The following is a 14622-nucleotide window of genomic DNA, read 5'->3' as shown; positions in this document are numbered from 1 at the left end:
GACAACTTGCGTCAGGAAGGATGCAGAGGAGAAGTTGCCAGAGTGCATGTACCCCAGCTGAACACTGGGTGGATACATATGAACCTTACAGTAGGATATAGACCTTTAGAAACAAACTGAATGCACTGGATTTGTCCAGAAAGCAATAGTGAATGTTTGTACACTATTGAATAGCCTTAGTTTGTCCATAGTCAGTATTTATACAATGCGCATACATTTCTTTTTAAGTTTCTTAAAAAAGCAACAGTGAATGTTAATGCACTACTAATTGCACTGAGATGTTTAAAGGAACATTACAAATTATCATAAATTATAGAATTAAATTTTTTAAAAGTATAGTGATTTGATGTAGAATATGTGTTTATTTGTGTAACTGATTATTCCCCTGATCCCTTCCTGATAATGATGATGATGAGGAGGATGAGACAAACTTGTCATTAACTGACTGAGGAAGGGCGCTATGTGTGCACATGAGATAACACATGTACAGACAGCAGCTACACAAGTGTCCTGTTTGGGTGCTTTGAAAATGTGGTCACTCTAGTTAAATACTTAACTTGTCATGTCCCTACATGAATTAAATTATTTGATGAGAATCGGAAAGTTTGACTGGCCTCTGGACCTCCATCCTCTCAGCCAACCAAGCAGGATCGTTAATTTCGTTATTGCTTCCTGAAGGCTTTTATAAATGTCAAGAGTAACTATTATGAAATAGTAAACCTGAAACAGACTGTTCCTGAGGTAATGTACTCTATGCCTTAAGAGAGACTCCAGCTGGAATACACTTAATCTAATGAACGCAACAAAGGTAATATACAATTTCAGGGTAATGTAATACATAGTCTTACTCTCCAGCTAATAGGCAAGTGAAAATTGAGGAATGCCCAGTTCATTGTTTTTCATTACTTTTTTACTGAAAGATGCTTTGAAGATCATAATAGTAACAAATTAACTTTTTACTCAAAATATGTTCTGAAACATTCTGCCAAAAATTTTTTTTTTTTTAAATTATGCACTTTGAGATGAGCTACAGGGTGGCACGTGGTTAGCGCTGCTGCCTCACAGCAAGAAGGTCCCAGGTCCTTTCTGTGTGGAGTCTCTCCCTGTGTTTGTGTGGGTTTATGCTGGGGGCTCTGGTTTCCTCCCACGGTCTGAAAGTGTGCTGGGCAGGTTGATTGACGAGTCTAAATTGGATGTGTGTGTTCTGTGCCCTGCGATGGGTTGGTTCCTGCCTGTGCCCCTTGTTCCTGGGATAGGCTCCGGTTCCCCCTGCGACCCCAGTTGGGATTAATTCAATTCAATTTTATTTATATAGCGCATTATCACAACATTACATTGTCTCAATGCGCTTTACATTTCTGCCTCGTAAGGACCCCCCATTGAGTAAGCCAAAGGCAACGGTGGCAAGGAAAATCTCCCTAAGAGGAAGAAACCTTGGGAGGAACCAGACCCAAAGGGGGAGCCCATCCTCCAGGGGCCGGCAGATGAGTCAAACAAACAACATGAAATGACTAAGCTAATACAGGGGTTGAAATATCAGTCTCAATGCAGCGGCCGACCGGGAGGCACGGGGTGCTTGATGCACGATGGCAGGATTAATAGAGGCACAGCCGCAGGGAAGGATGGCGAGGCATCGCGTGAGCCAAGGGCAGGCAGGTTGGAGGGTAGTTGCCGGAGGTGGAGGTAGTGGTTACAGTGATGGATGGAGATGAGTTACTATAATATCTAATTGCATGCTGTGCACTAACATTGAATAACCGCAGTGTGATTAACACAACAGAAAGTAATTTCCTATATTTTATTGCTCATAGTTCATATTACATGTGTGGAGGGCCTTGACATGTCTTGACCACATTGTGGAACTTCTCATCACATCCAACACTTCTGTCCATCATTGATCTCCGTACCAGTGTTTGAGTGTGACCAGACCCCATACTTTCAGAAATTGCAGTAAGAAATGACAAACCCATCAAATGCTGAAGTGAATATGGACAAAACGTGTACAATGTATGGTTTTATCATCCCATCATGTCTTGGATTGCACATGCGGGTGTAGAGGCTTTCAGGAATATTTCATTATATGAAACATTTGTAAACCCTCACTAGCTGAACCTCACCAAAAACAAACTAGTATGAAATGCTGAAATAATGTCTCTTAAAAGAATTAAACTTCATAAATGTACTGTGTAAACATCGAGGGGGGCGTGTCCTTCCAGAGTCTCCTCTGCCAATAACCACATTAACCCCATAATACATGAGGTAAACGTGTACTAACAGTACATTTCTGAGTGACTGTTGAAAGTCAACATAACAGTTAACGTCTAGTGATATTGCCCTCTTCATGATAATGTAATTTTTGAAAAAGATTTGGATAAAGGGATCTTGCAAGAAAAAAATGCTTTGGCCTGGAAATCTTTCCGCTAGATATCCGAGGTCATGCTTGGAGGGTCCCATTCATATCGGCAAACTTTTATCTAACTTTAAAAAAGTCATCAGTGTTGATTGTTTTTTCCTGCTAGGCTTCCGATGACGATGTTTCGGTGTCCATGTCAACAGCGGGGGACATATTTGTCAGCTTCTCAGAGGAACCTGTGGTCTCCAGTTCCTGGAAAAGGGAGCCCAAAGACCAAACATTACAGGTCTTGAACATTTCAAACTTTTTTTCCATAACCACTTATCCAGATCAGGGTCTTGGGGAGACTGAAGTCCCCGGAGAAGAGGCAAGGACACCAGTCCATTGCAGGGCAGACACTCACAAACTTTGCATAACTCTGGTTCATCATATTTTTGGAGGGAAATACATAACAGACTTACGGAGAATAAGAATTGATACAGCAACAAACCTGAGCCTAGGAATCAAACCCACATCCCTGGAAGACATTAGGCAACAGGACTACACAAAGTATGCCACTTTTGAGCCTGAACAACCAAAATGTGCCACCTCAGCATCTGAAATTATTCCTCTTGCTTCAGAGCGCAAGGTAAGCCAGCATGCAGAGCATTTGAGGTTATGTCCAATGCTCAAGGGCTGAACAATGATATGATTATTTTGCTGGTCATGAGATTCGATCTCACAAGTTTCTGGATGGACAGCAGCACGGAGCCATGACCCATAGCAGAATTATATATAATAGATTTTTTAGGTATATATTTTCTGTCTGTTCACCACTGCTCACTCACATCTAGTTTGCAGTCATGCATGTGGAAGATGATGTTGTCCAAGTCACGGTCTCCCGCACTGGGTATCCTACACTCACAAAACAGAAGACGACGTCATGGTTACAGAAGCAGGCATTCGTCACTATCATCCCCAATCTCATCCTCTTAAATGCCTCGATGAGTCAACTTACATGGTGGACAAACTCCTCTGCAGTAAGACCACGCTAGCGATGACCCCCAGTGCAACAGAAAGCACGAGACCCAAACCCACGCCGACATAAACTGCAGCTGAGTGACCAACATGGAGAAACAAAGGGCTCACCTGCTAAAGTCCTCTTACATTAACAACAGCATTATAATTATTAATAATGACGTTTTGCGGAACTACCAGCCTATATTTAACAGACCAATAGTAATAAAATGATCAGCTAGTACCTGGAGAAGACAGGGATGAATTGATGGTGGAGCATCTTCCTTTGATGAGCTGGATGTCATCCAGAGCCAGGTGTCCCAGCCCGCCCTCCCCTCTCTGGTATATAAAAACAAACTACAGGGGGGAGGCAGAGTATTAGGGTTATCTTTAGAATGTTACTGAAGGTATCTCAAAGAAATACTGCTGGCTACATACCATATAGGTCTGTTCCAGGAGTGACATAATAGGTATGACTTTACATTATAGACAGGTGGTTGTAAGCTAGCTTTAGAACATGTATGTTCATTTACCCAAAATGGCTCCATGTTGCTGACTGCCACAGTGGCCTCTATCCAGGTGTCCCCTTGGCTGCCGGCCTCTGTCCACAGCAGTGCCAAGTCCTTCTCGTCATCACCAAAGGGGTTCCTGGGTTTTTCGAGAGTGCTGTGAGGACCCAAGACTAGCCAGCAGTCCTTGCCTATGAGGTGTTTATGGGAGGGGCTCTTTTGGGAGACTTGGTTTTGTTCATCACAGATTTGCTGTCTGAGCTACCTGGTGCCGCTGTAGAGGCTGAGGTTGCCGATGTTCTGACCATGCCTGTGGTACCAGAAGCTCAAGCAGCCATCTCCCTGGGTTGGTTGGAAGACCTCACTATACAACATGGCCTTGTCACCCTTCTGTCCCACTGCACTGTCCACGTACACGTAGTAGCCTGGCAAGAGACCAACTGTCAACTCAAACATTCTCAGAGCCTCTCAACGTATTGTTTATAAGTTTGGCTAATATCGTTCTGCCCTTGTCTTGCACCACGTTCTCCATGGAGACACCACCTTGGCTGGAGCCCATGGTGTGGTCCACGCGGGGCCCCGTGCTGGGAAGAGGGGAGGTCCCTCTCCCTCGTAGCCAATCGGCTTGGTCGCCTGCCTCAATGTTGGTCCACCCGCACAGACTCCCCTGGAAGTCACAGACTCCAGGTGGTGGGCAGGCTCCATTAGACAGCACCACATCGTCAATGGCGACGCCTCCAGATACCCCTGTCCCCCAGACACCCTCTACCACAATCTGAAACATGATAATGACAGGAATTGTCCAACAACCTTATCTTCAGAGAGAGTTTGCTATGTGGTGACATGAAGATCGCAAATCTATCAGTCATGACCCAACTAAGCCAGCCTTACCCGGAATGCAGATGCCTCCATATGATCCAGCCTGACATTGCCAAGCCTCCACAGCTCCCCCTGGCTGCCAGTCTTTGAAAAAACAAGTTTGCGACCGCCATCCTCGCTCTGCTGATACATGTTTAGAGTACTTATGCTGTCCCCATCCATGTGGTACCAGACCTGTAGACAGTCACCTTTTCCTGTGATAGGCAGATACAGAAGGTGAGACCATCAAGCACATGGAGTGGGACAGCGAGACTTCAGCAGGATGTGGGTAAATTTCACTTCGATTTACCTGTAGCGAATTGTGGGGAGATCAGTGAGGCCATGTGACTGGGGGGGTGGGAGCTTGAGGAGCCCAGGTAAAAGTAACGCCCATGGGGCGTGTCGGTGGTGTGATCGGATCCTGGCTCCCTACTGGGACCACCACCGGAACGCCGCACCCAGCTCTCTGAGGTCCAGTCACAGTCACTCTCCTCAAAGTCACACCGGTCTGTGGGTCCTGGGTCCGTGGGATGCATGCAGACCAGAGGAATAAGGATGAGATGATTGTGGTCCCAAAGCCGCGGATCAGCACTGGACATCCTTAACATTTAACAGTGTTATTCCTTCTAGGTTAATACATCATAGCTGATAACCAAGCATGGGTATCAACAGCCAAGGTCACCAGCAAAGGGTGTACCGGAGTGACGGCAAGCTCCAGGGGTAAGGCTGATGTCATCCAGAGCAACGTCTCCCGCCCAACCACCCACCGACGCCTCCAGCACCACCTGATGGACCTCTTGCAGGGTCACATGACTCTGGGTCATCTGCCACATGTCGCTTTGCATGCCCTGCCTCTTCCACATCTGTGGGGGAGGGGATGCGGGGTGGGAGAGGAGGTCTAGTGAAACAGAAGCAACTCAAAGCCATCTCTAATAACTGCTCATCTCGGTCAAGCCGATTTCTCAAAAACTTTAATTGCTAATTATCACTGCCCCCTCCTTGGGTGACACACTTTTCCCACATGTTAGCTGAGGGCTCCTTTAAGCCCTGAGACATATACCTTTCAGTTGCTTACTTTCTATTAGTGACCTTGACACAGGGACCAGAATTGCTTGTTTGTAGAAATCCCCTTGTACAGTATGTTGTGTCCGGTTTGTTAACTGTAACTGCCCCCCCACATCCCAGGCTTGATCACAGACCGGCCTTACCAGTGTCCTCTGTAGGGGCTGAGTTTCTTGCAAGTACAACCTTAAGCTTCCAACTGTGGCACCAAACATGTGGTACCAGAGAGTGATGCAGTAGCCTTGGGGGCCAGCAGGTGGCAGCAGAGGGGACTTCAGCTGGGCCACGTCCCCTACTCTGCTTGGAGAGGAGCTCTCAACATATAGGTAATTCCCTATAGACCACATCAAATAAGGGCAAATGAGAAGTCAGCAATAATCCACTTAATGATCACTTATCAGGATGCAGTACAGGCTTCCCCCACTATCCAGAAGTACAACGTTCCTATGACACCTTTTGTAACCTGAAATGGCGTAATGTGAATGACCAATTACCATTAATTTATATGGAAAAAAGTTTTTAGCATTCCCAGACCAAAAAATAACCTACGTAATCATACCAATAACATATAGTAAAAGCAGCCTATATATAGTAGAAATAATGTATGTACAATATAGTATAGCCTACTACACACCTGCGGGGTGTTCCACAAAGCAAGGTTTCTCAGTTAGCTGGGTTAATTTAAGCTATAAGTCATGATTGTCCAATAGGAATGCTCCTTACTTATTTTTTTATTAGACAATCATGACCTCTAGCTTAAGTTAACCCAGCTAACAGAGATATCCTGTTTTGCAGAACATCCCATAGGCTATATGGCATAGCCTAAATAGCAATAAAAAGTACAGTGTAGGGGGTTCATAGTTGCTCAGAATTCCAATTGCAGACATGTTTTTATTTTGAAGTTTTGTTTTTCTTCCGGCCAGTTTTTTGTGCTTTTTTTGCACTTTTTCTGCCCCTGGTGTTGTCGCTGCAGCAAAGCGTGGCTCTAAAACCGCTTACTGTTTTTATCATGCCCATTTTGTTGTGCGCGCCAAGAAATGCATCCCACCCTGCTCTTTCAAGCCACCAGAAACATCAGGATCTGCGCCCTGTAGCTGTGCTGGGCGTTGGGGGGCAAGACAGTTTGCTGTTTATTGAGGACTCCATTTCTGGCTGGCGTTTTCTTTGTGACACTGGTGCTTTGGTGCGCATTCTCCTGGCGTCATAGCTGAATAAACGGTCTGGAGAGCGTGGTTTTCCCCTAGCGGCTGCCAACGGAACCTCGATTGACACTAACGAAGAGCGGCCAGTGGACCTCTGTTTTCATGGGCAGTGTTTCCGGTGGGTTTTTGTTGGCGTCTGTTTCCACCCCATTCTTGGGGGCTGATTTTTTTGTGTGCCAACAATTTGCTGGTGGATGTCAAAAACAGGCATCTGATCAATGCGGAAACTTTTTGCTCTTTTCCGTGCACCCTTAGTGAGGCTGGCCCTTCCAACCTGTCTGGTATTTCGAATTCAGCCGACATTTTCCAGCACCTCCCGGCAGAGTTTCCTAACCACACCGTGCCCACCTTTGCCGTGTCCTTGGTTAAACATGGTGTGGAGCACCACATCACCATGGCAGGCCCACCAGTGCATGCCAAGGCTAGGCGCCTGGACCCTGAAAAGCTGGCTGTTGCCAGAGAGGAGTTTGCCATATCTGAGCGTTTAGAGATTGTTCTGACAGCCCCTGGTCTTCTCCTCTCCACATGGTGCCCAAACCTGGGGGTAGAGGCACCTGCGTGGCGATTATAGGCACCTTAATGATGCCACCACCCCTGACCATTACCCTATCCCTCACATCCAAGATATCTCTGCCCGTTTGGCAGGAACTGTCATTTTTTCAAAGGTGGACCTGGTTAGGGGCTACCATCAGGGCCCAGTACACACTCAGGACATCCCTAAGACTGCTGTCGTCACACCTTTTGGTTTGAGTTTCTCAGGATGCCTTTTGGGCTAAAGAATGCGACCTAAACTTTTCAGCGTTTGATGGACAGTGTTGTGTGGGACATGCCTTTTCTTTTTGTTTATTTGGACGACATCTTGGTTGTTAGCAACACTTTGAATGAGCATTTGAGGCATTATTTGCATGTCTCAGTGCTCATGGGTTGATTGTGAATTAGGGGTGGGCGTTTATTTCTGAGTTCACCACAGACATCCATGATGTCACTGGCAAACACAATGTAGTGGCTGATTGTCTCTCGCGTTGCCACCGTCCCGTGGTTACACACACCTTTTGACCATCGTTGATCGAACGACTCACTGGCCGGAGGTGGTGCCATTAACCTCCACAACCATGGCAGATGTGGCTCAGGCTTTCATCAGCTCTTGGGACTCTTGTTTTAGTGTGCCTGCTGACCTGTCGTCTGACGGTGGAGCACAGTTCACCTCCGACTTGTGGAGTGCAATTGCCTGTGAGTTAGGGATCACTCTCCACCGCACCACTGCTTATCACCCACAAGCTAACGGGTTGTGTGAGCGCTTTCACCACTCTCTGAAGGCTGCCCTTTGTGCATCTCTTCAGGGTGCTTCGTGGTCTGACAGGTTGCCGTGGGTTTTGCTTGGTTTGTGGACAGCGATTGGTTTTTTCGGACACTGCAGCCGCTTTCGGTCCAACACCCACGTCGCGCCATGGTTTTCCGCGGTCTCATGTTCTCCCGAAGCAGGCAGATGCTTGTTTTGTTTTTGTTCGGCATGACGCCCGTCATGAACCTTTGCGGCCCCCATACGAAGGGCCTTTTCATGTGCTGCAGTCTGGGGACAAGTTTTTTGTTTTGGACAGGGGTGGTAAGGCCGACCGTGTTTCTGCGGATCGTTTGAAGCCAGCCCATTTGGATTTAGATGCTCCTGTGCCGCTGGGCCAGCTTTTTCATAGAGGTCATCCTCGCTGTTCAGTCCTGGCACCAGTCCCGGTTGTGCCTGCTCCTGCAGGAGATACTGTGAGCCGGTCCGGGCGAGTGATCCAACCCCTTAAGAGGTGGTTTCCTCTGCCCCTGTGAATTCTGGGGGAGCCTGTGTAGCGGGTTCTTAGTTGCTCTGAATTCCAAGGGCAGATGTGCTTTTATTTTGAAGTTATGTTTTTCTTCCAGCCAGAGTTTTCTGCACTTTAGTGGCAACTGGATATGTTCCTTTTTTTATTATTAATAAAGTTTTCATTCAAGCTGTCTCCTATCTTTTCTCCCCTCTCCAGAACAGAATAGTAAATACATAAATTGTTGTTTATTATCATTATCAAGGATTATGTACCATATATGATTATATGTGATATACTTTTATCCAATGGGCATTCAGTAGGCTTGTTTACACCAGCATCACAACAAACACGTGAGTAATGTGTTGCACTGTGACTTTACAATGGCTACGATGTCACTAGGCAATAGGAATTTTTCAGGTCTATTAAATGCTTAAGGACAATATGTGACAGATCCATTTTAATCTTACGGGACTACTCTCATATATGTGGTCCGTCATTGACCAAAACGTCATTATGCTGCGCATTAGGGTGGGGTGGAAAAAATCAAAATTTCCAATAGCAATTTCCAATAGTGCGGAAAAGTTGTCGCTGGACCTCGTTATTATACGTGCAAAATATCTTTGAAATAGGTTAATATTTTCAGGTTCCAAAATGCGATCGAAGTTTTCAACTGTCACATCAATGCGTAGATCCACGCTACGTATCATACATATCATAACGCAATGTAAAATACTGGCAATATACTGTACACTATCCATTATCTATACCGCAGGAGCATGCTTACACTGACATACTGGTAATATACACTATCCATTATCTATACCACAGGAGCATGCTTACACTGACATACTGGCAATATACACTATCCATTATCTATACAACAGGAGCATGTTTACACTGACATACTGGCAATATACACTATCCATTATCTATACCACAGGAGCATGCTTACACTGACATACTGGCAATATACACTATCTTTATCTATACCACAGGAGCATGCTTACACTGACATACTGGCAATATACAGGTACACTATCCATTATCTATACCACAGGAGCATGCTTACACTGACATACTGGCAATATACACTATCCATTATCTATACCGCAGGAGCGTGCTTACACTGACATACTGGCAATATACACTATCCATTATCTATACCGCAGGAGCATGCTTACACTGACATACTGGCAATATACACTATCCATTATCTATACCGCAGGAGCATGCTTACACTGACATACTGGTAATATACACTATCCATTATCTATACCACAGGAGCATGCTTACACTGACATACTGGCAATATACACTATCCATTATCTATACCACAGGAGCATGCTTACACTGACATACTGGCAATATACACTATCCATTATCTATACTATAGGAGCATGCTTACACTGACATACTGGCAATATACACTATCCATTATCTATACCGCAGGAGCATGCTTACACTGACATACTGGCAAGATACACTATCCATTATCTATACCGCAGGAGCATGCTTACACTGACATACTGGCAATATACACTATCCATTATCTATACCACAGGAGCATGCTTACACTGACATACTGGCAAGATACACTATCCATTATCTATACCACAGGAGCATGCTTACACTGACATACTGGCAATATACACTATCCATTATCTATACCATAGGAGCATGCTTACACTGACATACTGGCAATATACACTATCCATTATCTATACCGCAGGAGCGTGCTTACACTGACATACTGGCAATATACACTATCCATTATCTATACCGCAGGAGCGTGCTTACACTGACATACTGGCAATATACACTATCCATTATCTATACCGCAGGAGCATGCTTACACTGACATACTGGCAATATACACTATCCATTATCTATACCGCAGGAGCATGCTTACACTAACATACTGGCAAGATACACTATCCATTATCTATACCACAGGAGCATGCTTACACTGACATACTGGCAATATACACTATCCATTATCTATACCACAGGATCATGCTTACACTGACATACTGGCAATATACACTATCCATTATCTATACCATAGGAGCATGCTTACACTGACATACTGGCAATATACACTATCCATTATCTATACCACAGGAGCATGCTTACACTGACATACTGGCAATATACACTATCCATTATCTATACCATAGGAGCATGCTTACACTGACATACTGGCAATATACACTATCCATTATCTATACCACAGGAGCATGCTTACACTGACATACTGGCAAGATACACTATCCATTATCTATACCACAGGAGCATGCTTACACTGACATACTGGCAATATACACTATCCATTATCTATACCACAGGAGCATGCTTACACTGACATACTGGCAATATACACTATCCATTATCTATGCCACAGGAGCATGCTTACACTGACATACTGGCAATATACACTATCCATTATCTATACCACAGGAGCATGCTTACACTGACATACTGGCAATATACACTATCCATTATCTATACCACAGGAGCATGCTTACACTGACATACTGGTAATATACACTATCCATTATCTATACCGCAGGAGCATGCTTACACTGACATACTGGTAATATACACTATCCATTATCTATACCGCAGGAGCATGCTTACACTGACATACTGGCAATATACACTATCCATTATCTATACCGCAGGAGCATGCTTACACTGACATACTGGCAATATACACTATCCATTATCTATACCGCAGGAGCATGCTTACACTGACATACTGGCAAGATACACTATCCATTATCTATACCACAGGAGCATGCTTACACTGACATACTGGCAATATACACTATCCATTATCTATACCATAGGAGCATGCTTACACTGACATACTGGCAATATACACTATCCATTATCTATACCGCAGGAGCATGCTTACACTGACATACTGGCAATATACACTATCCATTATCTATACCGCAGGAGCATGCTTACACTGACATACTGGCAATATACACTATCCATTATCTATACCGCAGGAGCATGCTTACACTGACATACTGGCAATATACACTATCCATTATCTATACCGCAGGAGCATGCTTACACTGACATACTGGCAATATACACTATCCATTATCTATACCGCAGGAGCATGCTTACACTGACATACTGGCAATATACACTATCCATTATCTATACCGCAGGAGCATGCTTACACTGACATACTGGCAATATACACTATCCATTATCTATACCGCAGGAGCATGCTTACACTGACATACTGGCAAGATACACTATCCATTATCTATACCACAGGAGCATGCTTACACTGACATACTGGCAATATACACTATCCATTATCTATACCACAGGATCATGCTTACACTGACATACTGGCAATATACACTATCCATTATCTATACCATAGGAGCATGCTTACACTGACATACTGGCAATATACACTATCCATTATCTATACCACAGGAGCATGCTTACACTGACATACTGGCAATATACACTATCCATTATCTATACCACAGGAGCATGCTTACACTGACATACTGGCAAGATACACTATCCATTATCTATACCACAGGAGCATGCTTACACTGACATACTGGCAATATACACTATCCATTATCTATACCACAGGAGCATGCTTACACTGACATACTGGCAATATACACTATCCATTATCTATGCCACAGGAGCATGCTTACACTGACATACTGGCAAGATACACTATCCATTATCTATACCACAGGAGCATGCTTACACTGACATACTGGCAATATACACTATCCATTATCTATACCACAGGAGCATGCTTACACTGACATACTGGTAATATACACTATCCATTATCTATACCGCAGGAGCATGCTTACACTGACATACTGGCAATATACACTATCCATTATCTATACCATAGGAGCATGCTTACACTGACATACTGGCAATATACACTATCCATTATCTATACCGCAGGAGCATGCTTACACTGACATACTGGCAATATACACTATCCATTATCTATACCGCAGGAGCATGCTTACACTGACATACTGGCAAGATACACTATCCATTATCTATACCACAGGAGCATGCTTACACTGACATACTGGCAATATACACTATCCATTATCTATACCGCAGGAGCATGCTTACACTGACATACTGGCAATATACACTATCCATTATCTATACCGCAGGAGCATGCTTACACTGACATACTGGCAATATACACTATCCATTATCTATACCGCAGGAGCATGCTTACACTGACATACTGGCAATATACACTATCCATTATCTATACCACAGGAGCATGCTTACACTGACATACTGGCAATATACACTATCCATTATCTATACCATAGGAGCATGCTTACACTGACATACTGGCAATATACACTATCCATTATCTATACCACAGGAGCATGCTTACACTGACATACTGGCAATATACACTATCCATTATCTATACCACAGGAGCATGCTTACACTGACATACTGGCAATATACACTATCCATTATCTATACCGCAGGAGCATGCTTACACTGACATACTGGCAATATACACTATCCATTATCTATACCACAGGAGCATTCTTACACTGACATACTGGCAATATACACTATCCATTATCTATACCATAGGAGCATGCTTACACTGACATACTGGCAATATACACTATCCATTATCTATACCACAGGAGCATGCTTACACTGACATACTGGCAATATACACTATCCATTATCTATACCACAGGAGCATGCTTACACTGACATACTGGTAATATACACTATCCATTATCTATACCACAGGAGCATGCTTACACTGACATACTGGCAATATACACTATCCATTATCTATACCACAGGAGCATGCTTACACTGACATACTGGCAATATACACTATCCATTATCTATACCGCAGGAGCATGCTTACACTGACATACTGGCAATATACACTATCCATTATCTATACCGCAGGACCATGCTTACACTGACATACTGGCAATATACACTATCCATTATCTATACCGCAGGAGCATGCTTACACTGACATACTGGCAATATACACTATCCATTATCTATACCATAGGAGCATGCTTACACTGACATACTGGCAATATACACTATCCATTATCTATACCACAGGAGCATGCTTACACTGACATACTGGCAATATACACTATCCATTATCTATACCACAGGAGCATGCTTACACTGACATACTGGCAATATACACTATCCATTATCTATACCGCAGGAGCATGCTTACACTGACATACTGGCAATATACACTATCCATTATCTATACCGCAGGAGCATGCTTACACTGACATACTGGCAATATACACTATCCATTATCTATACCGCAGGAGCATGCTTACACTGACATACTGGCAATATACACTATCCATTATCTATACCACAGGAGCATGCTTACACTGACATACTGGCAATATACACTATCCATTATCTATACCGCAGGAGCATGCTTACACTGACATACTGGCAATATACACTATCCATTATCTATACCACAGGAGCATGCTTACACTGACATACTGGCAATATACACTATCCATTATCTATACCACAGGAGCATGCTTACACTGACATACTGGCAATATACACTATCCATTATCTATACCACAGGAGCATGCTTACACTGACATACTGGCAATATACACTATCCATTATCTATACCACAGGATCATGCTTACACTGACATACTGGCAATATACACTATCCATTATCTATACCACAGGAGCATGCTTACACTGACATACTGGCAATATACACTATCCATTATCTATACCGCAGGAGCATGCTTACACTGACATACTGGCAATATACAC

General features: G+C 43.9%; 1 protein-coding gene across 1 annotated transcript in view; it reads right to left on the bottom strand.

Moving 5' to 3' along the window:
- Window positions 1-1784: 1784 nt before the first annotated feature.
- LOC111852564 (MAM and LDL-receptor class A domain-containing protein 2) overlaps window positions 1785-14622 on the bottom strand; it is a 43410-nt gene continuing 30572 nt past the window's right edge. Inside the window, exons 39-49 of the mRNA XM_072711706.1 lie at window positions 5925-6112; window positions 5414-5579; window positions 5027-5233; window positions 4750-4931; window positions 4402-4633; window positions 4124-4283; window positions 3883-3997; window positions 3595-3706; window positions 3351-3447; window positions 3181-3247; window positions 1785-2605 (exon numbers count right to left, since the gene is read on the bottom strand). Coding sequence (XP_072567807.1) covers window positions 2516-2605; window positions 3181-3247; window positions 3351-3447; window positions 3595-3706; window positions 3883-3997; window positions 4124-4283; window positions 4402-4633; window positions 4750-4931; window positions 5027-5233; window positions 5414-5579; window positions 5925-6112 — 1616 coding nt within the window. The 3' untranslated portion in view covers window positions 1785-2515. The remainder of the gene's footprint in view (window positions 2606-3180; window positions 3248-3350; window positions 3448-3594; window positions 3707-3882; window positions 3998-4123; window positions 4284-4401; window positions 4634-4749; window positions 4932-5026; window positions 5234-5413; window positions 5580-5924; window positions 6113-14622) is intronic.

The sequence above is a fragment of the Paramormyrops kingsleyae genome, chromosome 4, assembly GCF_048594095.1.
Source record: "Paramormyrops kingsleyae isolate MSU_618 chromosome 4, PKINGS_0.4, whole genome shotgun sequence".
Lineage (NCBI taxonomy): Eukaryota > Metazoa > Chordata > Actinopteri > Osteoglossiformes > Mormyridae > Paramormyrops > Paramormyrops kingsleyae.
Note: the sequence above shows the minus strand (reverse complement) of the source record. Positions and strands in the feature narration are given on the sequence as shown.